Genomic DNA, 27,069 nt, shown 5'->3' with positions numbered 1-27,069 from the left:
GTGAGGGGACAAGAAACATTAACAAAGCCGTTTTCATAGGCACAAGATTAATAATGCATGTGTACATGTTGAGAATTAATATAATACAATTTGTAGCCTTCAGTAAATTAAAAAAGTTCAGCTTTAGAGGGGAAGAGACAGGGCAAGATCAGGAGACTGAGAGAAAAAGACGAGGAGAGAGCAGGTTTTAAATCTATTTCTTATCCTTTTTTGGCCTCAAACGTCTTGAAATGCACATATCAGAGAAATAAAAATGTTTAACCCCATAACAACCTCAAATTTATGACCTCTTTGATTATAAAGCCCTGTCTACGGCCATGTATTAGGCCTAGATCAATAATGAATGTGTACATATTGTGAATGAATTTAATAAACCTAGCTTTCCTGGTAGCTTTGTCTGAGAAAATGATTCATGAATCAACCTATCAGTTGACCCTATGTTTACTTTCTTCACTGACAGACAAAAATGAAAAGCCTATATCAGTCAAAGCTCAGCTTTAGGAGGGGAAAAGACAGAGCAAGAGAAAAACAAAGAGAAAAAGAGTGTGATGCTGATGAGGTGTGAAAAATAAACAGCTGCCCGCACATGGTTTTAAAGCTGTTGTTATTAAATTTTTTTGGCCTTCAAAACATCTTAAAATGCACATATGTAGATCAGAGAAATCAAAATTTTCTCGGGGGAGCATGCCCCCGAACCCCCCTAAATACCTCACATTCGGTACCTCACTGATTATAAAACCCTGCCATATCCATGTTAATGGATGAATGAATGAAACTAGTTAATAATGCGCATTAGACCATAAACTAACTTTTTTTTTTTTAAATCATACCCTCATTGGGGGCTGAGCACCCCTAAAATGAAAATCCTAGAATCGCCCCTGCACAGGTCTCCGCGGAACAACAATTTGTTTCCCAATTTTGGGAAGTTATTTAAGCTTTTTTAAACTATCCAACCAAAATTACGGAAACCTAATAAGTGATTCATTTTTTTGTTTTGTTTTCTCGTGATCACGACTTACAGTGTAAACACTGAGCCTCCCAGGCACCATCAAAACATTGAGAGCAGTTCGCTTAGATCTGTCAATCACTTTCAAATCAGCCTATAGCGAGAGTTGGGGGCGTGGCTACCGAAGCTGGGAAAAGCCAGAGTGGGTTTAGCTGGTGTGGGAGTCTATTTGACCTCTGACTCTGAAATGACTGTTGTTAGGTTTAGAGTTTTGGATTCAGCATTTTATTTGAATGTAAACCTGTTCTATGAGGAACTGTGTGGTTCATAAAAAGCAGGGCAGGAAGAAACTCTTTACCTAACACACATAGGCTACACACTCTCACCAATAGCTGATGGTCCAGATCAAACCACTTTTCTCAAGTACACTGACCAAGGTTTCAGTTTGACTCAGATGATGAACTTCAAAAAAACTTGTACTATGAGATCAGACACTGTTTTAACTTTTAACTTTGGTTTTTACATACAATAAAATTAAGAACTGAATAAATATACACAAAATAATCTTAAAATCACTTGAGTTCTTAGAGTTCACTAGATATTCTTCTAATTTTTGCCATTTAACACAGTCAGACAACTACTTAAAAAAAAAAGTTAAATGATAAAAAATAAAGAATATTTCACCAATTAAGAACAGTTAAAGTCTTAAGGGTCAGATGAACAGTATTATATCATGTGCACATGGAGCGAGTGAAACTAGGAGGGTCAAACTGTGTTGTGTGAGGATTCACATATAGACTGAGGACAGTTTCATCAGACACCGAACAACTGAAGAAAATGTTTCACATGTTTGTTTTATTCTGTTTGAGCTTCTCTAAAGCCTCACATCCTTCAAAACACATGAACACACACAGCAGAGCAGAGCGTCACGAGAGACGGCGTCAAATTACCTCATGTGTCAAAGCACAGAACTTTACAATATTAATCAACTTAAAACAACTTACAGAGCTCTACTCGTACCACTTGACTGCTGTAGATTCATTTCACTGTTGATAGTGTTGACATAGAAAATAATAAATCAGAGTCTGAGGATGTGAACAGCTCTGAGTAGAACATGTAAGGCTGGAAACTTTCGCTGATATTTTGAACCAATAATTGGAACAACAGTACCTATTTACCTTAGGATACTTTAAGACCTCTATTAAATTCATCACCATTCAGTTCAGTTTATAAGATGTCAGATGAGACTAAACATGGCATAGTTGCATGTTAGAACACACTAGATAAACAGTATGTAGTTGAAAGCACATGTGTCCTGTGAAGCATCTGATACAGAAATGGTGCAGTCATTGATGTGCAAACTGTCTCTCCCGACAGATCCATCCTGTGCCTGGAGTGTCCCGTCAGTCCTCTATCAGCATATTGATGAATCCCTTGCATTAGATATAGGCATTAGTAAACTGTGATGATGAAGGTCATTGTGGCACATTTAATTCAAATATACACCTTTAAAAATTCTGAAATTTCACTTTCACAGGTATTGGTACCAACCACTGAAATCTTGGAATCGTGACAATTAGAGAGTTTCTTCTGATCTTCTCTCCATCATTTCCAAATCCATTTCAAAATATCAAAATAATAAATGTTACATTGTTTATTGGGAGCCTCAGGCTGAGTCTGATTTAAGGATGTTCCATGTCCTCCAAAGGAATGACATTCGGATCATGTGGGTTATCAGCATCATCCTCCTGTAAGAAAACACAGATTCACAGAAGGTAAAAGTAAAGAAGAGGATTGATATTTCAGTTACACAAACACACAAATACCACAGACTTGGAATTGTGTTTTATGTTCAGAGGTTTTCAGTTCCTAAATATTAAACTCTGTCTTTAAACTGCATGAAACTGTCATATCCTGTACTTCAGTATTACAAAATGTAAGTATTATGATTTCAATATCACATCTAAAATGCTTAAACTGTTGTATTGCCATTTTCTAAAGCCGGGGACACACTGAACGACTAGCTGAAACATTCTAAGACTGAACTGGACACACTTACAGACTGTTTCCAACGACTGGAGCAGATTTTAAATATCAACTGTGAACACCGACTGAACGCAACTCAAGTGTCCCTGACTGATGTAAGTATCAAATTACATTTATAATCAGCCTTACAGTTGTTTAGTGTGTTCCCGGCTTAACAAGAAACTTGCTATCTGACAAAGGTTACACTATGTTTTTATATGAATTGTTATTTAGTTATTTGTGTTTTTGATAGTTTTGACTGCCTCACTGGTGAACTGTAGTGTTAAAAATAAAGGGCACAAAATTACATTCTGTTGTATTGGCAAATGCATCTTGTGGCGATAGTTAATCACACCAGCAGTTACAACTGCAGAAACCAGCAGAACACCAACAACTATTCCTGCTACAGCTCCTGAAGACAGACCTGAACCTGGAACAGATACAGACAGACAGACAATGTTAACAGCTCAACTGATAATACACCCAGTGTTTAACAATATATTTGACTCATATTTACACCTTTCTACCTTCTACATACAGCTTTCTGGTCATATTTGTATGATATTGATTTAACTTATAAATGGCACCGGCAGTTAAAATCACTAAGACACTCAACAGAAAACAATATTCAGAGGAAAACTGCATTTTTCAAGTTAATAACTTTAGTCAAAGTGTCACTGAGTCAAAGTTCGCTTTTTTAAACTGTCCATACCCATCAGTTATTGGGTTGATTTAAAAATATTGAACTTTTTTTTGTATTCATAAAAGAAAATGCATTTAATGGCTGAATTATACACTCACCATGAGATAAACACTGAATCTCTTCACTCTTATGATACCAAAGCTGTTGTTGATGATGATCTGTAGTTTATAAAGATCCAGTCAGAGATCCAGTCTGATGATCCAGCTTCAGTCTGTCTCTGAATCTCTCTTTACACTGAACATCTGTACAGATCTTACTCTGATCTCCAGTGATTTCAGCGATGAGAGTGTTGTTAAAATACCACATAATCACATCATTTGTGTTTTTTATTACACCAGGATCTAAAGTAACAGATTCTCCTTCCTTCACTTCATCTCATTCAGCAGCAGAAACACCTGAAACACAAACCAACAGATGATTAAATTCTAGATGAAAACAACAAATGCCATAACATGAGAGAATGAATGAAATTGCATAAACCATTTCTTAACTTTCGATCTGAAAAGAAACCATTTGTTTTGCACTCAAACCCATTTTACAAATTTTACGTTAAATCCTCATTTAAACAGATAATAACAGAAGCTGATCAGAGATGGTGTGATTATACGTTTTCATCTCCCTCTGAGCTCAACTGCAGCTTCCTATGAACAAAATGAACTGTTAAAACTAACAACTTGTCAATGGAAAAACTGTACGAGATCTGAATACTGTAAAATTAAAGCTGCAAGCAGCGATGAAAAGGGCCTCGCACCCATGCCACCGTCACCTGGCACCTTTAGGAAAACAGAGCATGGTGGGCAGTATGTAAATATAGGAGGACTATGTTAAGGTAATTTGTACTTGCCATACTTCCTGCTACCAGCAGGTGGCGCTATTAATATAACCAAATATGAGCAGTTCAGGACAGGACTCTTATCAAACAAGTGTATTTAGGGGCAGATTGGACATTGTATGCCTGAGTTACTGCAGGCTGTTTGTGGTTGCCTAGCAACATCAGAACTGTAAGCAATTTTAATATAGAACTTATCTGATGATGCATATATCACCCAAAGGCTGAAATTGGGTGTGCACATCTACATTTGTCAGGCCGCCGAGGACATGACATTCGACGAAAACTCAAGATCTTCGCAATTTAACGTCGCAAAGGCATTAAGATTACACTCACCAAATTTGAAGAGGATCAGACAAAACTGTAGGAGAAGTTTGTTAAAGTACAACATCAGGAAATGGCAAAAACTGCTCAAAATCTGACAGGAAGTTCAAAATAGCTGACTTCCTGTTGTGTTTAGGGCTACGCTCCAAGAGCACCTGTTTTAAAAATGGCTTATCTCACACCGTACCAATCGGACCCCAACTGTTATATCATATTACCAGTCTCAAACCGGGAACGGAATGCCCGGTTACGCAGGGTCCGGAGTTATGTACGGAGGCGGTTTTGCATCAGGAAACGGTGGATTATTTAGAGGTCTTTACCAAATGGCTATACCTTTTCTTAGAAGAGGATTTAGTATAGCAAAACTCCACATAAAAGCTGCAGCAAAAAATATAGTAAGTAATGTCGTTACCAGTGCTCTAACAAAGTCATATAATAATAACAAAGACGGTCAGAGTGGCCACGGACTCATGGTGATGGGTCGTAAAATATTAAACCCCCAGGGACTGGTATGAAGAGGGGGTGTCACTATATTCTAAAAACATGTCTTTGTTACATTGTATGTCTGACGAATGTGCTAAATCAGAACTGGATCTGTTTACCCTTCCTTTAACGCAGACCGCTATTGAAAAAAACACGTACGTAGAAATTCCCCCAATTTCAGCTATAACAGACTCATCACCGGTTGAATTTTTCATAGCAGGGACTGGTGAAGACTACACAGATCTGAATAACATGTTGTTATATACCTGCGTCAAAATAACTAATCCGGATGGATCAGACATTGCAGACGGTGCACCTGTGGGTCTTATAAATTATCCTGGAGCGTCTATATTCTCACAGGTTGATGTATCTTTAGGAGATCGTCTAGTGTCACAGTCGTCCAACACGTATCCCTATAGATGCATTATCGAAGCGCTCATTAATTATGGGAAAGATACCCTAGAGAGTAACTTTTCTGCTGGACTTTTTTACAAAGATATAGCGGGGCATATGGATGCCACAGATCCTACTGGCGCTAACTCAGGATTTACAAAGAGGGCCGTGTTCACCAACGTCAGCAGCGTTGTGGAGCTACTAGCACCAATACACAGCGATATATTCTTTCAGCCGAAATTATTATTGAACGGCATTGATTTTCGTCTTCGTTTAACTAGAGCAAAAGATGCATTCTGTCTTATGCGTGGTGACGCAGTCGATTATAAGCTAAAATTAATCTCTGCCTCACTGTTTGTGAAAAGAGTCAGCGTTATCGCCAGCCGTGCGTCTGGGGCACGCACAAGCGTTTCTCTCGGCCACGGCCAAATATTCTATAGATCGGGTCGGTGTTAAACATTTCTCCATACCAGCAGGCGCGCGGGTCTCCAACCATGAAAATCTTTTCCTCAGAACGTTGCCAAAATCTATCATTTTAGCGATGACTGATAACTCAGCGTTTACAGGAGCCTACGACAAATCCGTTCGCCTTTAAACATTTTCATCTAGAATATCTGAATCTCACCTCTGATGGGGTTCATATGGGGACACTCCCCTTTCAGCCACAATATAATTTGGGGAATGCCGTAAGAGAATTTTATCAACTGGTGTCTGCGACAGGCAGACATCTAAAGAATCAATCTACCGCCATTGACAGAGAGGATTTTCTCAAAGGCTACACCCTCTATGCATTTATACCCACTAAACTACTGAAAGAAGTGTTACCTGTAGTGGAAGAGCCTCTCCTCAATTTTATTAACTCATCTTTATCTTTAGGTCATGTTCCAAGAACATTTAAATTGGCAGTTAAAAAACCACTCATTAAGAAACCACAATTAGATCATAATAACCTAGCAAATTATAGACCCATTTCAAATCTTCCTTTTATGTCTAAAATACTAGAAAAAGTTGTATCCGCCCAACTGGGCTCTTTCTTGCAAGAAAATGACACCTATGAAAAGTTTCAGTCTGGATTCAGACCACATCATAGCACTGAAACTGCGCTCGTTAAAATCACAAATGATTTACTATTAGTTTCTGACCAAGGCTGAATCTCAAAACTAGTTTTACTTGATCTTAGTGCTGCGTTCGATACTATAGATCACACAATACTCTTAGATCGACTACAAAATTATACTGGTCATACTTATCTGACCGCTACCATTTTGTCTATTTAAATGGAGAAAAATCGATCATAACTACAGTAAACTATGGAGTGCCGCAGGGATCTGTGTTAGGCCCTCTATTATTCTCAATATATATGCTGCCACTTGGAAATATTATAAGGAAACATGGAATTAGTTTCCATTGTTATGCTGATGACAGTCAAATCTATATTTCATCACGGCCGGATGAAAACGCTAAATTATCCAAATTGACAGAGTGTGTTAAAGATATAAAAGATTGGATGACGCGCAATTTTCTTTTATTAAATCCAGACAAGACAGGTACTAATCATCGGTTCAAAAAACCGCCCACAAAACCTCTCACACTACAACTTTAACATAGTAGGATGTCCTGTTACTTTATCCTCTACAGTAAAAGACCTGGGTGTTATACTAGACTGCAACCTGTCTTTTGAAAATCATATTTCATATGTTACAAGAACCGCCTTTTTCCACCTTAGAAACATTGCTAAGCTACGTAATATGCTATCAGTTTCTGATGCAGAAAAGTTAGTTCATGCATTCGTGACCTCGAGACTAGATTACTGTAATGCTTTATTAGCTGGTTGTCCTGCATCCTCAATAAACAAGCTACAGTTAGTCCAAAATGCCGCCGCTAGAGTTCTTACTAGATCAAGAAAATATGATCATATAACACAGATTTTATCATCACTACATTGGTTACCTATAAAGATCTGTATTAATTACAAGGTATTGCTACTGACTTATAAAGCCCTAAACGGCTTAGCTCCAGTCTATTTAACAGACCTTCTATCGCCCTATAATCCATCGCGCTCTTTAAGATCACTAAATTCGAGGCTTTTGGTCATACCTAGGATGTCTAGGTCCACCAAAGGAGGGAGAGCATTTTCACATTTAGCTCCAAAAATCTGGAATAGTCTTCCGGATACTGTTCGTTGCTCAGACTCGCTCTCCCAGTTTAAAACTAGATTAAAGACGCATCTCTTCAGCCAGGCATTCATATAATACTTTTAATCTTACAGTTAAATCCGACCTCTAGTTCATAGACGCCAGAGGAGAACTGGCCCCCGACTGAGCCTGGGTTCTCCTAAGGTTTTTTTTTTCTTTTTTCGGTTCCTTGCCACTGTTGCCTTTGGCTTGCTCAGTTGGGGGATATCAACAATACTATTGATCAGCATTACCAAACGTGGAGGTTTTCCACTAGAAACAAACATTGATGTATTATTTTAATTTAATACTGTGAAGCTGCTTTGATACAATCGGTATTGTGAAAAGTGCTATATAAATAAACTTGACTTGACTTGACTTGACTTAACTTTACACCTGACGAAGAATGCGGACAGCATGTGTCGCTGATTAGATCAGGAAATATTAGATTAGAAGCCCATTTTAGAAAGCCTCTAGAGCACACCGTTAATTTTTTAACTTACTCAATTTTACGATTCTCTTCTTGAAATATCAAACCAGCGACAGGTGTTAGCGGAGTACTACTGAACGGCTTGAAAATGAACACGGTGCAGCTGACAGGAATTATAGATAGCATTTCCTGTAATGTAAATTTTTAGGGGTGGTCGCCTCAGATTTCCTCCCCAAAGAACCTTTGATAGATGTACAGCCTTATTAATTTGTAATACGGACGAATCGGATGAACCGAGACAACACTGGCTAGGCGTATACATAGATCGAAAAGGTTTCGGTTGTTTTTTTGACAGCTTCGGTAATCCACCGATTGTTTCCCACCGACCACTCTCGATTTTTTAAAAAACAATTCTACACAAGTTCATTATTCTACCTGACAAGTCCAAGATTATACTTCAGTCACCTGTGGACAGCATTGTGTCTTTTTTCTGTATTATATATCGCAAGGTTTTGAGTATGAAATTATAATGAAATTTTACCATAACAATAATCTGTTGCTTAGCATCACCAAAATGATGCTATGGTGTCTCTTTTTGTGAAAAAAAATAAACCCGTTGTCTGTGATAGTAAAACATTTAAATGTATCCAGTGTGTACAATCAGGTAAAATGTTCCAGTTGTATTAATTTATGTGTAACGAATAAAAGAATATGTATGCTATGTTGTATTATTTATGTGTCGATGTAACAAATAAAACGACTCTTAAACAGATGAAACATTGCATTCTTTTTTTATTTTGACATCAGAAAACAATAACACAATATACATCTTTTTAAAAATAATTTAAAAAAACACAAATCGCACAAAACACAAAAAGATTTTATGAAATACACTAAAATCTCACACATGGTAATATTTGTAAAACAGATAAACATATCCCATTATATCATCACATATTTTTGTTAAAAATGTAACCATTGACTTGCATCTAGTATAGGCAGAGACTGTCTAATAAGGGGAGAACTTCCACTCTCAGTAAACTTCCGGCTTCTGAACTGGTTGCAGTTCCACTCTGGCTCCATATGAGGGCGCTCACAGGACGAGTGCAGAATGATTGGAGGTCTATGGCGCTATACCTCTCAAAATCCACTTTTCTCAAGATATAATTTTTTGTCTAGTAATTTGAATGTTGTATTTGAAAGGAGATGCAAAGAAATTACACATTGCTGGGTGTTAGATTTTTTAGAGTCACTTATTTGCTTTAAAAAGTCTTTTAAAATGTCAATGACATCATACACATCGTACGACCAGAGATACTGCTTTATGGCAATCCTTCAGTCACTTTGGTGCTTTCGCGCTCTGCACTTTCTTTTCTCTCGAGGCATCGACAACACAGCTGACACATGTGAATACAAGTGCTAGAAGAGCTTTTGTTTTGTTGTTTTAAAAGACCACGCCGAAAATAAATAAAATGCCACGATGCCATCAAGCGGTATCTCTGGTCGTAATCAGTCCTTCACTGACCAATCAGCGTTCATTAGCTGAATGCTAGCCTGTTATGAGCAACAACAACTCAACCTGTAAAAAAATCGAAAGGGCATAAGTACTCGTTCATTCAACTTTCGACCTATAACCCATGTTGAACTGAACTTGCAAAACCTACAGTCAAATCTGAGATTTCGCAACGGCAATCGGGTGAAAGAGACAAATTTAGCCGTCTAGCTCCATAGACTCCCATTCATTTTGCACTCATTGGCGATTGCCCCCAGTGGAACTCTGGTGGAACTACAACCGAAAACATTATCATCACTGGTGTGAGGTGTTTTTCGTAGCTACACTGCCAAAACCATCCCCGGTTGTTTTTCATTTAAGCGATTCAATTGTGCGTCTAACTTGCCGATTGGTCACGGTCGAGAAAGGTATGTTTTATCCTGCAAAGCATCCAGAAATTCACGCCAACCTATCGGACGTCGGTAGACATGTATCATCTGAGGCAATGTTACGCTTTTCATCAGATCAAACCCGTGGGATCCCGGAATGATCACTTCCAAATCTCTTTTGCCGTAATTTTGTTCTAGGAGTAACATAATAATAATTAATTATACAAATGATTTAATAGATAAAATATGATAAAGCAAAAAAAAAAAAAAAAATGCATTGTATCTTACCGGTATCTTCCAAAGAGTTTACACATGAGCTAGAACACGAATAATCTCTTGCGTGTAAATCCGAGAATCGCTTCTTGTATGGTCCGCTGGCTGACTCTTGACAATCCGTCGTAGATATACACTCATCCGGAAAGTTTTGTTCTGGAAAATAACATTTATTATTTAAAAAATTCAACAAATAAAAATTATGATGAGAAAAAAAAAAAAAAAAAGTTAGTCATCACACACCCTCGCCAGGAAAGCTTATTTGCTCCCCATTGAGTGTATCATATCCCCCGTAAACTTCTCGGAGGTGCTTTATCCCTCTTCCGGTAGCACAGTGTTGTGTTCGCGCGGTAGAAAACATAGCTCTGTCACTGGCTGGAGGTTCCTGATTCGCTTCGTATATGTCAGACACACTGCATTCAACAGCTGGAGAAGTTTCTGTCCGTATGCAGACATACTGTTCAGGCGTACTCCAAGGTGTGATGTCATCGTGTGTGTCATTGGACAATTCTAGTGACACATCGGGGGTGCCGTCCAGTGGTCGTGTAGATACCTCTACTGTGTGGATAGGCGTCTGTGATGGGGGGGCTTCTGGAATATCTGCCGAATTATTGTTTCGACTGTTAGGTCTTTTTCTTTTAAAAGTAAAAAAAACAAACAAAAAAAAAACAACAAAAAAACGATATAATAAAATACTTCACTCACCTTGAAAAAAATCCCCTGGTGAGACACCCTCTGGAAAGGATTTGTCATCTAAACCCAAACAAATATAATCTCTTGCGTGTAAATCCGAGAATCGCTTCTTGCATGGTCCGCTGGCTGACTCTTGACAATCCGTCGTAGATATACACTCATCCGGAAAGTTTTGTTCTGGAAAATAACATTTATTATTTTAAAAATTCAACAAATAAAAATTATGATGAGACAAAAAAAATAAAAATGTTAGTCATCACACACCCTCGCCAGGAAAGCTTATTTGCTCCCCATTGAGTGTATCATATCCCCCGTAAACTTCTCGGAGGCGCTTTATCCCTCTTCCGGTGGCACAATGTTGTGTTCGCGCGGTAGAAAACGTAGCTCTGTCACTGGTTGGAGGTTCCTGATTCGCTTCGCATATGTCAGACACACTGCATTCAACAGCTGGAGAAGTTTCTGTCTGTATGCAGACATACTGTTCAGGCGTACTCCAAGGTGTGATGTCGTCGTATGTGTCATTGGACAATTCTGGTGACGCATCGGGGGTGCTGTCCAATGGTCGTGTAGATACCTCTACTGTGTGGATAGGCGTCTGTGATGGGGGGGCTTCTGGAATAAAGTGGGGCAAAAAAGTATTTAGTCAGCCACCACTTGTGCAAGTACTCCCACTTAAAAAGATGAGAGAAGCCTGTCATTTTCATCATAGGTACACTTCAACTATGAGAGACAAAATGAGGGGGAAAAAATCCAGAAAATCACATTGTAGGATTTTTAATGAATTAATTGGTAAATTCCTCGGTAAAATAAATATTTGGTCACCTACAAACAGACAGGATTTCTGGCTCTCACAGACCTGTAACTTCTTCTTTAAGAGGCTCCTCTGTCCTCCACTTGTTACCTGTATTAATGGCACCTGTTTGAACTCGTTATCAGTATAAAAGACACCTGTCCACAACCTCAAACAGTCAAACTCCAAACTCCACTATGGCCAAGACCAAAGAGCTGTGTAACAAAATTAGCTCAAAGGGGAAATATTAATAATAATCCATATTTACCAATTATGATTAATTATTAATATTTGGGTCAGTTAATTAGATTAACTTTGAGGTAAGCCAAATTAATATTACAATCAATTAATCAGTTCCAACAAACTCTTCGATTATTCATTTATTCTAAGAAAAGTGTATCTTTCAGGGTCATTGAAAAATAATTATTTCTTATCGTGTACAGCAATTAGAGCATGTAACAGGATCAAAATCGTAAAAGGGACTTTGTATGCAAACAGAGAATCAGAAACCAAATGCATAATTGTGCACAAGTTTTATTAACTAAATCACAAACATGACTAAACTAAACAAACACACAAACATACATACATACATTCATCCATACATGCATAGGTAAAGGGGGTGAGTGATGTGGAACCAGAAGCAGGAAATAGAACTATGGAAAAGATCTATTTAACATTGAAAAGAACCATAAGCTTATCTTCAGAACACCTCATTCAAGTATACTTGCATGGAAGTTGCAATCGTGGACAATTCTTGAAGTGGTTGAAGAATGAATTCGTTGTTTGTTCGACACTGTTCTCATAGCTGAAGTGCAGATTGTGGCCTGCCAGCCCTGGGCCGGAGAGGACACGCAGAGCAAATGGTGGGAGTTGTGATGGACTTCTTCTGCATTGAATGAAGATGTGGAACTCCTGAGGTTGTCCTTGATGCTGTTGTGGTGGAGAGAGAGAGAGTTCTCTCTCTCCGGATGAGCACATGGCATCCTGAAGTGCCGAGAAGGCCAAGAGTTGATGGTTGACCATTCAGTGATGGTAGGTTTGCAGTTTTGCAGTCTGAAGAAAAGTCTGACTAGGCAAGGCAGACGGCATCAGGCCTGTTGGATCCAGGGCCCTGGGCCCCAGTGGGGGGAGGGGTTCTCTTCCCCCCCAGTAACCGGAAGCAGTGTTGTAGTCGGATGAGAAGCGCTTAGAGAAGGCAGGGCTAACGGAACGGCCTTTTAAAGCTTAACAAAAAGGCAGAGGGGCGGGGGCAGACCTGACGCCGCTGCGTGCACGCCTTTAGCCTGGAGAAGAAGATGTAGTTGGTGAGAAGTAAACTTGTTGCAGGTGAATTCACCGTCGCTACTACAGCCTATTTATATATTTAAAGTTTATTGTTTCAGTTGTTTGTATTGTTAAAAGGTGTGAACATTAAAGGTTGATTTGAATTCCCATCTGCTGGTCATGATAATACGTTTATGAGAGAAAAAAAAAATCCAACGCGCCGTCGGGCCGCGGGCCGGGTTCGGGCAGATAATTCATGTTTATGTGTCGGGTTACATCGGGTCCGGGCTTTAAAAGCCACGGGCCGGGTCGGGTCGGGTTGTAATTTTCAGGCCCGTTGAGAACTCTACATAATAGGACACAAAACATCACAATCATTCACACAGTTTCTGGGATGCACGTTCATTTCTAGATCAGTTTGTTTCTGATTAATGCAGCGAAGTCTGCATGGAAGATTGTTTCTGTCTCCCCATTGTCTCTCTCTTGCACATGCGGCCAAATTCTTTTGGATCGTCAAACTCTCTGTGTTTCCTTTAACAAGACACCGTCCTGCCAGTGTGTTAGCTTCATTTGGGATGTTAGTTTTTGGTGAAAGTTTCACAATGAGTTTGCTGGATTATTCATTAAATAAATGAATTGTGTTTGTCCGATTGGTCCAGACGCTACAGCTGTCAACGGACACCAGAAACAAAATTGTAGACCTGCACCAGGCTGGGAAGACTGAATCTGCAATAGGTAAGCAGCTTGGTGTGAAGAAATCAACTGTGGGAGCAATTATTAGAAAATGGAAGACATACAAGACCACTGATAATCTCCCTCGATCTGGGGCTCCACGCAAGATCTCACCCCGTGGGGTCAAAATGATCACAAGAACGGTGAGCAAAACTCCCAGAACCACACGTGGGGACTTAGTGAATGACCTGCAGAGAGCTGGGACCAAAGTAACAAAGGCTACCATCAGTAACACACTACGTCGCCAGGGACTCAAATCCTGCAGTGCCAGACGTGTCCCCCTGCTTAAGTCAGTTCATGTCCAGGCCCGTCTAAAGTTTGCTAGAGAGCATTTGGATGATCCAGAAGAGGATTGGGAGAATGTCATAGGGTCAGATGAACTTTTTGGTAAAAACTCAACCCGTTGTGTTTGGAGGAGAAAAAATGCTGAGTTGTATCCAAAGAACACCATACCTACTGTGAAGCATGGGGGTGGAAACATCATGCTTTGGGGCTGTTTTTCTGCAAAGGGACCAGGACGACTGATCCGTGTAAAGGAAAGAATGAATGGGGCCATGTATCGTGAGATTTTGAGTGAAAACCTCCTTCCATCAGCAAGGGCATTGAAGATGAAACATGGCTGGGTCTTTCAGCATGACAATGATCCCAAACACATCGCCCGGGCAACGAAGGAGTGGCTTCGTAAGAAGCATTTCAAGGTCCTGGAGACTCCAGATCTCAACCCCATAGAAAATCTTTGGAGGGAGTTGAAAGTCCGTGTTGCCCAGCGACAGCCCCAAAACATCACTGGTCTAGAGGAGATCTGCATGGAGGAATGGGCCAAAATACCAGCAACAGTGTGTGAAAACCTTGTGAAGACTTACAGAAAACGTTTGACCTCTGTCATTGCCAACAAAGGATATATAACAAAGTATTGAGATATTTTGTTGTTGACCAAATACTTATTTTCCACCATAATTTGCAAATAAATTCTTTAAAAATCAGACAATGTGATTTTCTGGATTTATTTTCTAATTTTGACTCTCATAGTTGAGGCATACCTATGATGAAAATTACAGGCCTCTCTCATCTTTTTAAGTGGGAGAACTTGCACAATTGGTGGCTGACTAAATACTTTTTTGCCCCACTGTATCTGCGAATTATTGTTACGACTGTTAGGTCTTTTTCTTTTTATAGTAAAAAAAAAAAAAAAAAAAAAAAAAAACGATAAAACAAAATACATCACTCACCTTGAAAAAAATCCACTGGCGAGACACCCTCTGGAAAGGATTTGTCATCTAAACCCAAACAAATATAATCTCTTGCGTGTAAATCCGAGAATCGCTGCTTGTATGGTCCGCTGGCTGACTCTTGACAATCCGTCGTAGATATACACTCATCCGGAAAGTTTTGTTCTGGAAAATAACATTTATTATTTTAAAAATTCAACAAATAAAAATTATGATGAGACAAAAAAAAAAAAAAAAAGTTAGTAATCACACACCCTCGCCAGGAAAGCTTATTTGCTCCCCATTGAGTGTATCATATCCCCCGTAAACTTCTCGGAGGCGCTTTATCCCTCTTCCGGTAGCACAGTGTTGTGTTCGCGCGGTAGAAAACATAGCTCTGTCACTGGTTGGAGGTTCCTGATTTGCTTTGCATATGTCAGACACACTGCATTCAACAGCTGGAGAAGTTTCTGTCTGTATACAGACATACTGTTCAGGCGTACTCCAAGGTGTGATGTCATCGTATGTGTCATTGGACAATTCTGGTGACGCATCGGGGGTGCCATCCAATGGTCGTGTAGATACCTCTACTGTGTGGATAGGCGTCTGTGATGGGGGGGCTTCTGGAATATCTGCAGAATTATTGTTACGACTGTTAGGTCTTTTTCTTTTTAAAGTAAAAAAAAACAACAACAAAAAAACGATATAACAAAATACATCACTCACCTTGAAAAAAATCCACTGGCGAGACACCCTCTGGAAAGGATTTGTCATCTAAACCCAAACAAATATATATATATATTATTGTCGGAAATCATCCATACATTTTTTAACAAAGGATTGTTGTAAAATACTCACAAAGCTCATTCAGAATTTGTGGAAAATCTTCATCAAAATATAGGTCCGATAAAGTCCCTTCCATTTCATGTTGACCTCCAGCCATTTTTGTAGGGATTGCGATCCAGTGACTCACTTGAAGTAATACTGCTTAAATGAGAATAGTCTGGCTCATTTTTAAAGATCGCTCGACGCAATTTCAAAAACACCTTTTTCCCGCCTCATCTTTCTTTCAAAGAAAGCCTTCATCTCCACATATAATAAAACATACAGGATAACACCACATGGGATCAAAACATCAATGTAGACATTGCGATGCCGTGTATGTGTGTGGGATGAGGTGAAACAAGGAGAATTAAAACATTTATAAAAGGAAATAAAAAAAAGATATAAATGATACAGTTTTCAACTGATTAAAATGAGTTAAAGTAGTAAAAAAAAAAAAAAAAAAAAATTACAAACTGATACTTATTTTGCATATAGTTTCACGCCACAGAGGTAACTATCTATCTTAAATTATAATCAACCTCTCAGGTGAGTGTCACTCTGTGGGGGTGGTATGGGGGTGTGATGGGTATGTGCGTGTGTGTGTGTGTGTGTGTGTGTGTGTGTGTGGCTGAGCCACTGCGAGGGCTGTGCAACCCTTACAGATCTTAAAATGTTAGAAAACAGGACTGTACTTGTCTGATGTCTGATTTTTTTTATAACTTTTAGAGAAATGCAATTTAAACTTTTTTTCATTGTTGTTTTAACGTTTTTTAATTTTTATACATTGTTTTAAAAGTGATTTTGAACACTTCAAATATAATGAAAGTACAAGTATCTTCTTTAATATAAAAAATCCTGATCTCACCTCTGACCATGTCTTTATTATACATTTCTTAAAAAGTTAATATATATTGTTTTTGAACAATTTTACATTGAACAAAAACAAAACACACATAAAGAATGGGGTTGGGCTGAATAGTTGAGCGTGGGAAAAACCGTCCAGTGCCCGTGTTCAGTCCATAAGTGGGAGAGAAGGAGATGTCCAAACCGAGATGCCGGGAGGGGCGGCAAAGGGGCAAGCTCTTTTTATTGGTGCAATAAACCTGTCACTTTGATGAGTTGTGCACCTTTAACTCTCTCTACTGTTACTGCATTCAGATATCAAATACAGACATTAAAGAATACATGAAAAAAACATTTCAGTAATCACACTGGTAACTTCTATAACAAAGTAAAATCTCCAGAGAAGTCATTTAACTCATTTGATATTTAGAACGAAAAATATTGATTAATACCTTGATTATAACATATACATTGAAGCAGCAGTGGATTCCAATCCACCCCCTTCACTACCATTGACAGCGCTGAGGAAAAGGGCTACGAAAAGCTCCCTCCACTGGACAAAGCCATTGCCGCCACGTCCAGTGGAGGGAGCTTCTCGTAGCCCTTTTGTAGATTTCCATGCTCCAGTGGCTGGCCAATCAGTGGACAGGAACAACCTGGTTGTTCGCTTTCTGAAGGACTCTAAGTGACTAAATCCTCCTCGCCCTGTCACGATCCCCACATGGGACTTGTCCACTGTCCTGAGGGCCCTCAGGGGCCCTCCTTTCGAGCCACTCCAGCTGGCCGACTTACATCCCCTCTCGCTAAAGACTGCCCTCCTGCTAGCTCTAGCATTGGTCAAGCGAGTGGGTGACTTGCAAGCGCTCTCTGTGAGCCCTTCCTGCCTTTAGTTCGGGCCTAACGACTGCAAGGTCATCCTCTAATCAAGACACGGATATGTGCCCAAAGTGCTCTCGACTCCTTTCAGAGCACAGGTTACTTCTCTCTCTTCTTTTTCCCCAACTGTGGAAGAGCAGGAGTCTCATTTACTCTGCCCCGTTCGGGCTTTAAGAGTATTGAGTGCTCGGCCCCGTTTAGGCAGTCTGAGCAGCTTTTCATGTGCTTGGGCAGCCGCACCAAAGGTCTTCCGGTCATGAAGCAGAGGCATGATTACCTTGGTTTGGACTTCCATGGGCCTACAATGCCCCATCAGAAGTGAAGCACACTCATGCTGCATGACTTGGCTTATTGTTGCTTCAGTCGAATTAACCTGATTTCCTATGGCAGAATGCCCGCTTATATAGAGACCTGGCCCCGCCCATTTCAGCCGGGTCTGGCTTTCATGCCATAGGTTCTTTCTCTCTGCGTGACGACCATTGGCTCGTGCAGTTTCACTGCGTGATTTTATTAAAACTTCAGTAAATCAGAGAAAAATGATTTTTCCCATTGCGTCTAGCGACGCAGTACTCATTCCCGTTATCTCAGGGAACCGAGGTTACATTAGTAGTATGAGTAAGCATGCATGAATCACAAATGTATCACTCCTTTGAGTTGATTCTGTTCAAAAACTTGATCAAACAAGTTGGCAAAACTGTCTAAATTGGTTCACGAATCAGTTTGAATTATTTGTTCAGTTCCCTGCATGAACTGAATGGTCTGAAGCGGTTTCTCACTCCGAGTCGTAACAGGAAATTTAAAAACATCAAGAGCATTGGATGAAGTGGCTGTGGACCTAGGGGTGTGCGATATCACAATTTTTTAAATGTCTGCACAATCTGCTTTTTAAGAAATATCGTAGTATCGGGCTACAGTGCATTAAATCAGTTGCAGTTCTGGCGCCTCCATCTCAACAATGCGACATACATTCACATTACATGTTAACGTAGAGGTAGAGTTACACTCACGGGACACTGCAATTCACAAAAGTTCATTATTTGCATGTGCTTTAAAGCCTTGCCGGTTAAACATTTCAGTCGTGTGCTGATGCGCTTTTCTAACATGCGCTTTTCTGAGAGCGTACACCCTAAGCGCACAGGTACTAAAAAGCATGTCAAACAGCGCATGGTTACTGGACTAAGTTATATTTCGAGTCTTATTGCGCTAATACTGTCAAATACACACAAGGTTTACATAAACACAGTTGGTTATGTCTAAAGTGAAAGCAATCATTTGAGAGAAAATCTGGTGCATGTCATATGCGTGTACACTACAGGCCAAAAGTTTGGACACATTACTATTTGTAATGTTTTTGAAAGAAGTTTCTTCTGCTCATCAAGCCTGCATTTATTTGATAAAAAATACAGAAAAAAAATGTAATATTGTGATATATTATTACAATTTAAAATAATTGGTTTTCAATTTATTATACTTTAAATTATCGTTTATTTCTGAGATGCAAAGCTGAATTTTCAGGATCATTACTCCAGTCTTCAGTGTCACATGTGACATCCAGTCTATCACATGATCCTTTAGAAATCATTCTAATATTCTGATTTATTATGAGTGTTGGAAACAGTTCTGCTGCCTAATATACTTGATGAATAAAAGGTTAAAAAAAAACTGCATTTATTCAAAATAAAAAAAATATTTTCTAATAATATAAATGTTCTTTACTATGACTTTTTATTAATTTAACACATCCTTGCTGAATAAAAGTATTGATTTATTTAAAAAAAAAAAAAAAAAAAAAATACTGACCCCAAGTTACTGACCAGTAATGTATATTGTTGTTACAAAAGACTTCTATTTTTAAAACATTTGCTTCTTTATTTTGATTTTTTTTACTTTTTATTCATCAAAGTATCCTAAAAATTATCACAGGTTATGAAAAAATATTAAGCAGCAGAACTGTTTCCAACTTTGATAATGAATCATCATATTAGAATGATTTCTAAAGGACTGGAGTAATGATCCTGAAAATTCAGATTTGCATCACAGAAATAAATGATAATTTAAAGTATAATAAATTGAAAACCAATTATTTTAAATTGTAATAATATTTCACAATATATATAAAAAAAAAAAAAAAAAAAAAATCTGTATTTTTAATCAAATAAATGCACACTCTAAAAACTGCTGGGTTAAAAAATAACCCAACCTTAACCACACTGCTGGGTCACTATTGGACAGAACACTCGCTGGGTTGGTTTGACCCAAGTGCTGGGTTTTTGCCATTTGACCCATATTTCTGGGTCATTCATTTGACCCAACCAGTGGGTGAAATTAACCCTCTTGCTGGGTTAGTCTTACTCATGTGCTGGGTAATTTCTTGTCTCATTGCCTTAATAAAATTAGAAACAAATATTTGTTTTCTTTATCAAATACAAATGTTAATCAATGTCAAAGGTCTGACATGTCCCCCTCATTTCATCCCTGAGGCACAGAATGTGCAGCAATTCACCAGTCATCTCATTTTGTAAATATTCAACCATGTTGGTCCTCACCTGTTGATCAAGTCAAGTCATCTTTATTTATATAGCGCTTTTTACAATACAGATTGTATCACAGCAGCTTCACAGTGATACTGTAACATGAATATAATACAACAAAGTTTGTTTCTAGAAGAAAATTGCGTCATCGTCCACCTTAAGGCAAATCAATAATATTGTTGAATATTAAATGTCCCCAACTAAGCAAGCCAAAAGCCAAGGCAACAGTGGCAAGGAACCAAAACTCATCAGTGACAGAATGGAGAAAAAAACCTTGAGAGAACCCAGGCTCAGGCATTCAGTTCTCCTCTGGCCATCGAGCGAACAGTGTATGATTATGATCCAGGCAGCATTACAGGTCAGAGGTCAGATTGAATAAGAACATTCAGAATATTTATCCAGTTCCATCTGGTTGGAAGTCGGAGTCATCACACCGGTATGGAGACGAGTTTGTTGAGGATCAGTCGTGTCGATGAGGCCTTCACAGGGCTGATGAGGCTGGCACTTCAGGGATGCGTCATGGATGGGTCCAGGCGCAGGTCCACCATCTGATCTGCATACGGCCTGGATCCGGCTGACTTCAGTAAACTTAAGAATGAACAGAAAGACATACATTAGCATAGATGCCATTCTTCTTATTAAATAATGAGTACATCAGGTGTTATAGGAAAGTGTCCCCGGTTCCGGCTGACCTATGCAGCCTAATAATCATTTAACTGGTTTGAATAATAGAAATGTATAATGTTATGAATTCCAGGTAAAAGAGATGCGTTTAAGTTTAAATTTAAACTGACAGAGTGTGTCTGCTTCCCGGACAATCACTTAGAGTGTTGCAATAAAACTGACATGCAAGTTAAGCTTTTTTGGTGGAAGTATCAATTTATTATTGAATATGCAATTAAAATTATTGCAAACATTACCAAATGACCAAATGTGAAAAACAAACAAAATGTGCATTCAGTATTGCAAACTGAATTATAGTAATAGTAATAAAAGAGTAATTTTGACAAATATTATCAACATTAAGGCATTAAAATAAAACATTATTTTATTAAAAGTAAAATGTTACTGTAATGTTGATATAGTGTCTTTAACATTAAAATTCACAAACCCACAAAGCTGCTCGTTAATCTCCTGACTGGCAGCGCTGATGATCGCCCGTTTAGATGTTAACTTACACACAATAAAATGAAAGATGACAGGGTAGGCTATCATGTAAGTTTACATTTTTTTAAGTTTTAAATATTTACGATCATTCGTTCAACTAAACGGGTATACTTTTCTTCTCAAAACTGGCGCTATTTCTCCTTTCCTCATTCGATGTTTATAAAGATTGCAAGTCATACATTTACTAAAAAAGGCTATATCAAGGCTCTTGAAAGCCTTTTCTTTTTTTCTTTTTTTTTCTTTTTTTTGGCAGAAACGATGGTTCGAGACATTACAGACAAGACACACGCAGACTGTGCTGGAACTTACCTCAGTCACTTCTTCAGACGAGTATTTCTAAAACTACGCCAGCAGACTTTTCACTCACAACTCACTTGCTAGCCTAACGTAGTACATTATGACTCATTTCCCGCTGATTTTACGTGCGAGCCCTGTGAGGGAAACGTATGGATTTCATACAAAAGCTTTTCTCACTTTTAGCAACGTCCACAATGAATAGGCCTACGATAATTACATGATGAATTTAGAATTAAAATTTTCAAAAAGGCTGCTGATATATCTGGTTTAATTTCAACTAAGGATTTAACATGCAGCATTTTGTAAAAAAATTCTAACCGGCTAGCTGTGGCTAATTAATGTTTCACAGAATAAATACGTTACCCCTCACACTTCCATATCAAAGACTGTATGTTGAACAGTGAAATTAGCTTGCTGCTACCACCACAACTTATTAAAAATATAGGTAAACATTCATATTAACTTACCATAAAACACTGCCTGCTCCGAGTGGCGTGCTCCTCAAGTCAGAAGTGAAGAATCCAGAAAGTTCCGCAAAGAATGAAAAAAGTAACCAGTTGCTGGGTCAAAATAACCCAACCAGCGGTTTATTTGTGAATGACCCCCTTACAACTCATTTGACCCAGCATGAGCAACCCAATAATGTGTTTACAGTACCCCAAACAACCCAACTTTTTGACCCAGCACAATCAACCCAACAATTTGTTTACATAAACAACCCAGCATTTTTTAGAGTGCATGCTTGATGAGCAGAAGAAACTTCTTTCAAAAACATTACAAATAGTAATGTGTCACTTTTTCTATCAATAGTCGTCATAAACTCATCCAATTTAATGTGATACATAGAGTTTACTATACTCCAGATAGATTGCACTCTTTTAAAAGCTCCTACTCAGAGATCTGTCCTAGATGTAAAGCAGATAGAGGGACTCTTCTACATATGCTGTGGTCTTGCCCTGACTTGGAAGAATATTGGAAAGGGGTCTTAGAGATTATTGCTATAGTTGTAGGTACTAATGTGCCTAGAGAACCTAGACTTACCCTCTTAGGGGATACTACACTACTTGATCAACAAAGAATTAATCTGAGATTTGTCAGACTAGCTCTACTAGCAGCCATGAAATGTATAACTTTGAGATGGAAGGATTCTAATCCACCTTCTACTTCCATGTGGATTAAAGAAGTGTCATCTTACATGCCTTTGGAAAAAATTGCATTTAGTTTGAAAAAGCGTCAAGATTTGTTTGTCAAATACTGGGGTAGCTTCATTTCTTACTTGGGTATAACAGGACAGAATGCTTAGAACCTAACTTTTTATATTTTCTTGTTTAATTTTATTCATGGTTTATTTGTGGCACTATGGGTTGGGGTTTGGGGCATGTTTAGGGCAGTATGTGCGGGGATAAAAGATTTGCTTTGATTATTCTGCTGTACTTTGTTGTACTTTGTGTTTAACTTGGAAAAACCCAATAAACATAATGTTCAAAAAAAAAAAAAAAAAAATAGTAATGTGTCCAAACATTTGGCCTGTAGTGTATATTAGATGCATGTCGGTGTTAAAGTGAAAATACCCGAGTACCCGAAAGTACCTAATTGTAAACATGCTGCCGCTTGTCCATAAAGGGATAGTGCACCCAAAAAAATCTGTCATTATTTACTCACTCTTATGTTTTTCCAAACCTTTATTAATTTCTTTCTTGTGCTGAAAACAAAAGAAGACATTTTGAAGAATGTGGCTAACCAAACAGTTGCTGGTTCCCATTGATGTCCATATAGGAAAAAATAAACTATGGAAGTCACAGTAGACCAGCACTAGTGGTTACCCACATTCTTCAAAATAACTTTTATTTTCAACAGAAGAAAGAAACTTTTTTGGGTGTAAAAAAAATTGAGAGAGTAAATAATGACAATTTTCATTTTGGGGGGAACTATCCCTCTACTGCTAATAAAACAAAAAAACACAAAGAGAAAAATCACTCACTGCTCTGGCGTGAGAACTTTAAAGGAACACGCCGACTTTTTGGGACTTTAGCTTATTCACTGTATCCCCAGAGTTAGATAAGTCCATACATACCATTTTCATCTCCATCTGACACACCCACCGCTAGCCTAGCTTAGCATAAAGACTGGAGGTAAACGGCTCCAGCTAGCATACTGCTCCCAATAAGTGACAACATCAGTCAGCATTTTCCTATTTAACAGATGTCTACCTCATATGAAATGATTTCACTGCAGAGTTTTTGAGATAGGCCTATGTCACATTATTACACTTCAGAGGCATGTACAAAATATCTAATTTCTAATAAGTAGAAACAAATAATGGCCAGCTCTTATTTTAAAACATTAAAACATCAATTTTAAAATAGCCTGCCATACCTGAAAGTGATACACAGGCTTAATGTTGCAGTTTCTTCTTTTCAAATGTATGCTTCGTCATTTGTGAGGATGGAGTGTTTGGCTGCGTTCGAAACCGCATACTTCCCTACTATTTAGTATGGGGAAAAGAGTAGGCGAGCGAAAAAGTATGTACGAATCCAAAAGAGTAGGCGAGAATTACCTGGGCGACGTACTAATTATCGCGAGATTCGGACTTAAGTGCGTTCGAATATGCCTACTTTCCTACTATATAGTAGGCGAAAACAGTACGTGAAGGAAGCAGTACGTTCGAAACATCGATATTCATAAAAGAGTAGGCGAGAAGTTCCCGGATGGCTTACTGCTTCCGCCCAGATTTTTGAGTGCTCAACCGATGGATACTCTTCTATCCCAGGAGGCCACGCGAGAGGATACGTCATGAAAAAGAAGAAGAAGGATAGGTCATACTCGAACGTGACGGAAAGGATGACGGACGAGACTGTTTTCAAATGTGAGTTTTACAAATCAAATGATCGCATGTGTTGAACTACTGTACAGTAAACTGTTGAATTGTTGAAGGTGTAAAGACGCTATATATTTGTGATTTTGCTGTAAATCACATTTTATTATGGGATAGGATGAGCAGCTTACTAACAGAGAAGCTCCAGTAAGGACACATACGTCTCCAAAGTGGATTTGCATACATTTTAAACCGTATATATCTTAAATACAATTACTAAATGTCTATTTAATATCTGGCAAGAAACTCTTCTATAAGAATTGCAGATTACTACGTCTAATAGATATGAAATAGGCATCTGAGTGATGTGTGACTAACATAAGTTATCTATTTTATTTGTCCATTAGTACTGTTGATAAATTAAGGAACATTTATGTAGGATAAAAAGTTAAAACAACCTCAACCTGTAAATGTAGTGTTGAGCTCATAAATCACAGAGGTATGTGAGTCTGGTCTGGATGTTACAGGGTCAGATGAACAGATGTGTGTTTATCCGGTGGAGAGTGGCTCATGAAGCTGAATGCTGCCATCAAAGGCTTTGTGACATTACAGAAATGAATAACAACAACTATTTAAATATTAAGTTGTAGTATATTTTAATTATTGTAATTTCAAACTGAGCTACTACAGCACTTTTCTGATTCTTGATTTCTGTGCATTTGCTGCACAGCTGTTGTGGTGGAGCAGGACCTGCAAGGAAAGATGATGGCGGCATTTGTGGAAAAAAAGCATTTTTGTCTTCTAAAAATAATGACTGCTTTTGTGTTATGTTTGTGCATTTTGTAGGATCTGAAATGTCAGTAGGCTGGTGTGAGTACTGAGGATGAGGAGCCCAGAGCTGAATCCTGGAGATGGTGCCCTCATGAGACCCACCATCACTCCACCTGCCCTTATTGCCTCAGATTGTGAAGCACAACACATCACGCAACAACCTCCGGCACGAAGGCACGGCTCACCTCTGGCGGTCAGCTGATTCATCAGAATAAAGCCGCAGAATGGGAACCGCTGTGTTGAGATGGCAGAAGGATGTGGGGTTCAGCGCCTGTAGTCTACATACATGATTGTAGTTTGAATAAAGCTTTGTTTCATGTGTTGACTTGTATATGCATTTGTTTATTGTGTGATGGTGACTTTGATTCATTCTTTAACTAATTTATTAATATTTCTCATTGTTGTCAGTAAATAAAATACAATTAATTCATGCTTTATTTATTCTTTGAATGAAAATGTAGGTATGTTCGCTATATACACATCTAAAGTGTATTCATGCATAGCTATTTCAAATGACATACATTACATTTTGTTTGTTTTATTGAATTATATCATTTTCAGTAAAAAGTAATATAATTAATTGGTCAGCATTTATCGTTGTTATTATTGTATGTTTTGGGGTGGGATAGCAATGCAATTCGTTCTGGGGTAATATTAATTTTTAATAATGATACTTAAATTTTTCGAGTATAAAATCAACAGTTTTCCTCCAAAGGCAAATCTTCGCACAGCTGCCCTTTGTGCAGACATTACAAACGCTGAGGAAAACCGTTCTAGGTAGGGCTGTCGAGTTACTGATGTTATAAGGTATATGTATATATATATATATATATATATATATATATATATATATATATATATATATATATATATATATATCAATCATGGGTTTGCAAACATGAGATTTTATACACAGAAAAAAAACCTATAAGGTTGAATATCTAAATATATATTTTCTTAAATAATTAATTATATAATACATTTAAAAATGCATTTTCTGTTATTTATAGGCCTGAGGGATGAAACGAGAGTTAAATTTAACAAGAAAAAGAGGAAAACATAAAGCAGTAAGCCACTTTTGCTTATGGATGAAAATATTTGGATATAAAATAAAGAAATTAACAACATATTCAAGAGATGACAATTTTGGGATTTCGTAATAAAAATAAATATCGTTAAGGATAAAACGGTGGGTTTAATCAACCCTAAATGTACTCACAAAATAAATGGGCAGCAGTTTCTTCAAAAAGTCCACAAAAGGAGCAAGTTTAATCAATATAATGATATTTACAGACAGATTAATTAAACGTGTCGTTCAAATCTTCTACTAGTTGTTGCGCTTGTGATAACGCGTCGTAGGTCACATGATAACGTCAACATGGCAGATGTCCGGTTCTCATTCATACTCAACGAGATCTGGCTATAAAGTACCTACTCTTTTAGCGCTCGTTAAGTAAGTACTTATTGAAATTAAGTACCTACTCATGGAGTATGCGGTTTCGAACGCAGCCACTGTGTCTTTGTCCTTTTATAACCAACATGCAGAAATCCCCACAGGTCTTCAAGAGAGAATTAGGGGGACTTCCTTCCTTGGCTTTCTTTAGTGAAAGCAAAAGTAGCAAAGCATTTAGATAATCTCTTACTACCAGCCGGCACATTGTATGAGTAAACTATTTTATTTATTTTTTTTATATCATTTTTGTATACATGTATATTTCTGGAATTTTGATGGGG

At 38.2% G+C, this 27,069-nt stretch overlaps 1 protein-coding gene and 3 long non-coding RNA genes across 5 annotated transcripts; 1 reads left to right on the top strand and 3 right to left on the bottom strand.

Annotated features, from left to right (window-relative positions):
- Nucleotides 1–1,781: 1,781 nt before the first annotated feature.
- Nucleotides 1,782–24,452, bottom strand: LOC311085087. The gene is made up of 4 exons (XR_014606732.1): nucleotides 24,066–24,452; nucleotides 3,773–4,069; nucleotides 3,280–3,401; nucleotides 1,782–2,694 (listed from the first exon to the last, which is right to left on the bottom strand). It is a non-coding gene; the product is annotated as an uncharacterized lncRNA (long non-coding RNA).
- LOC311085182 (uncharacterized protein) lies at nucleotides 9,116–12,970 on the bottom strand (the record flags this gene model as incomplete). Its single annotated transcript, XM_084117616.1, has 6 exons — nucleotides 9,116–10,382; nucleotides 10,477–10,617; nucleotides 10,705–11,061; nucleotides 11,167–11,331; nucleotides 11,419–11,766; nucleotides 12,742–12,970. 6 exons carry the CDS (start codon nucleotides 12,968–12,970, stop codon nucleotides 10,213–10,215), a joined length of 1,410 nt encoding a protein of 469 aa, XP_083973742.1. The 3' UTR covers nucleotides 9,116–10,212.
- LOC311085429 lies at nucleotides 15,062–16,114 on the bottom strand. Its single transcript, XR_014606825.1, has 3 exons — nucleotides 15,877–16,114; nucleotides 15,426–15,782; nucleotides 15,062–15,336 (listed from the first exon to the last, which is right to left on the bottom strand). It is a non-coding gene; the product is annotated as an uncharacterized lncRNA (long non-coding RNA).
- On the top strand, nucleotides 24,142–25,765 carry LOC311085086. Of its 2 annotated transcripts, none has more exons than XR_014606730.1 (2): nucleotides 24,142–24,555; nucleotides 25,032–25,765. It is a non-coding gene; the product is annotated as an uncharacterized lncRNA (long non-coding RNA). The 2 variants fall into 2 exon arrangements; XR_014606731.1 differs by having other exon boundaries at nucleotides 24,153–24,555; nucleotides 25,351–25,765.
- The last annotated feature ends 1,304 nt before the right edge of the window (nucleotides 25,766–27,069 follow it).

Source organism: Abramis brama (assembly GCF_963993115.1).
Source record: "Abramis brama genome assembly, chromosome: 6".
In the NCBI taxonomy this organism is placed as follows: Eukaryota; Metazoa; Chordata; class Actinopteri; order Cypriniformes; family Leuciscidae; genus Abramis; species Abramis brama.
Note: the sequence above shows the minus strand (reverse complement) of the source record. Positions and strands in the feature narration are given on the sequence as shown.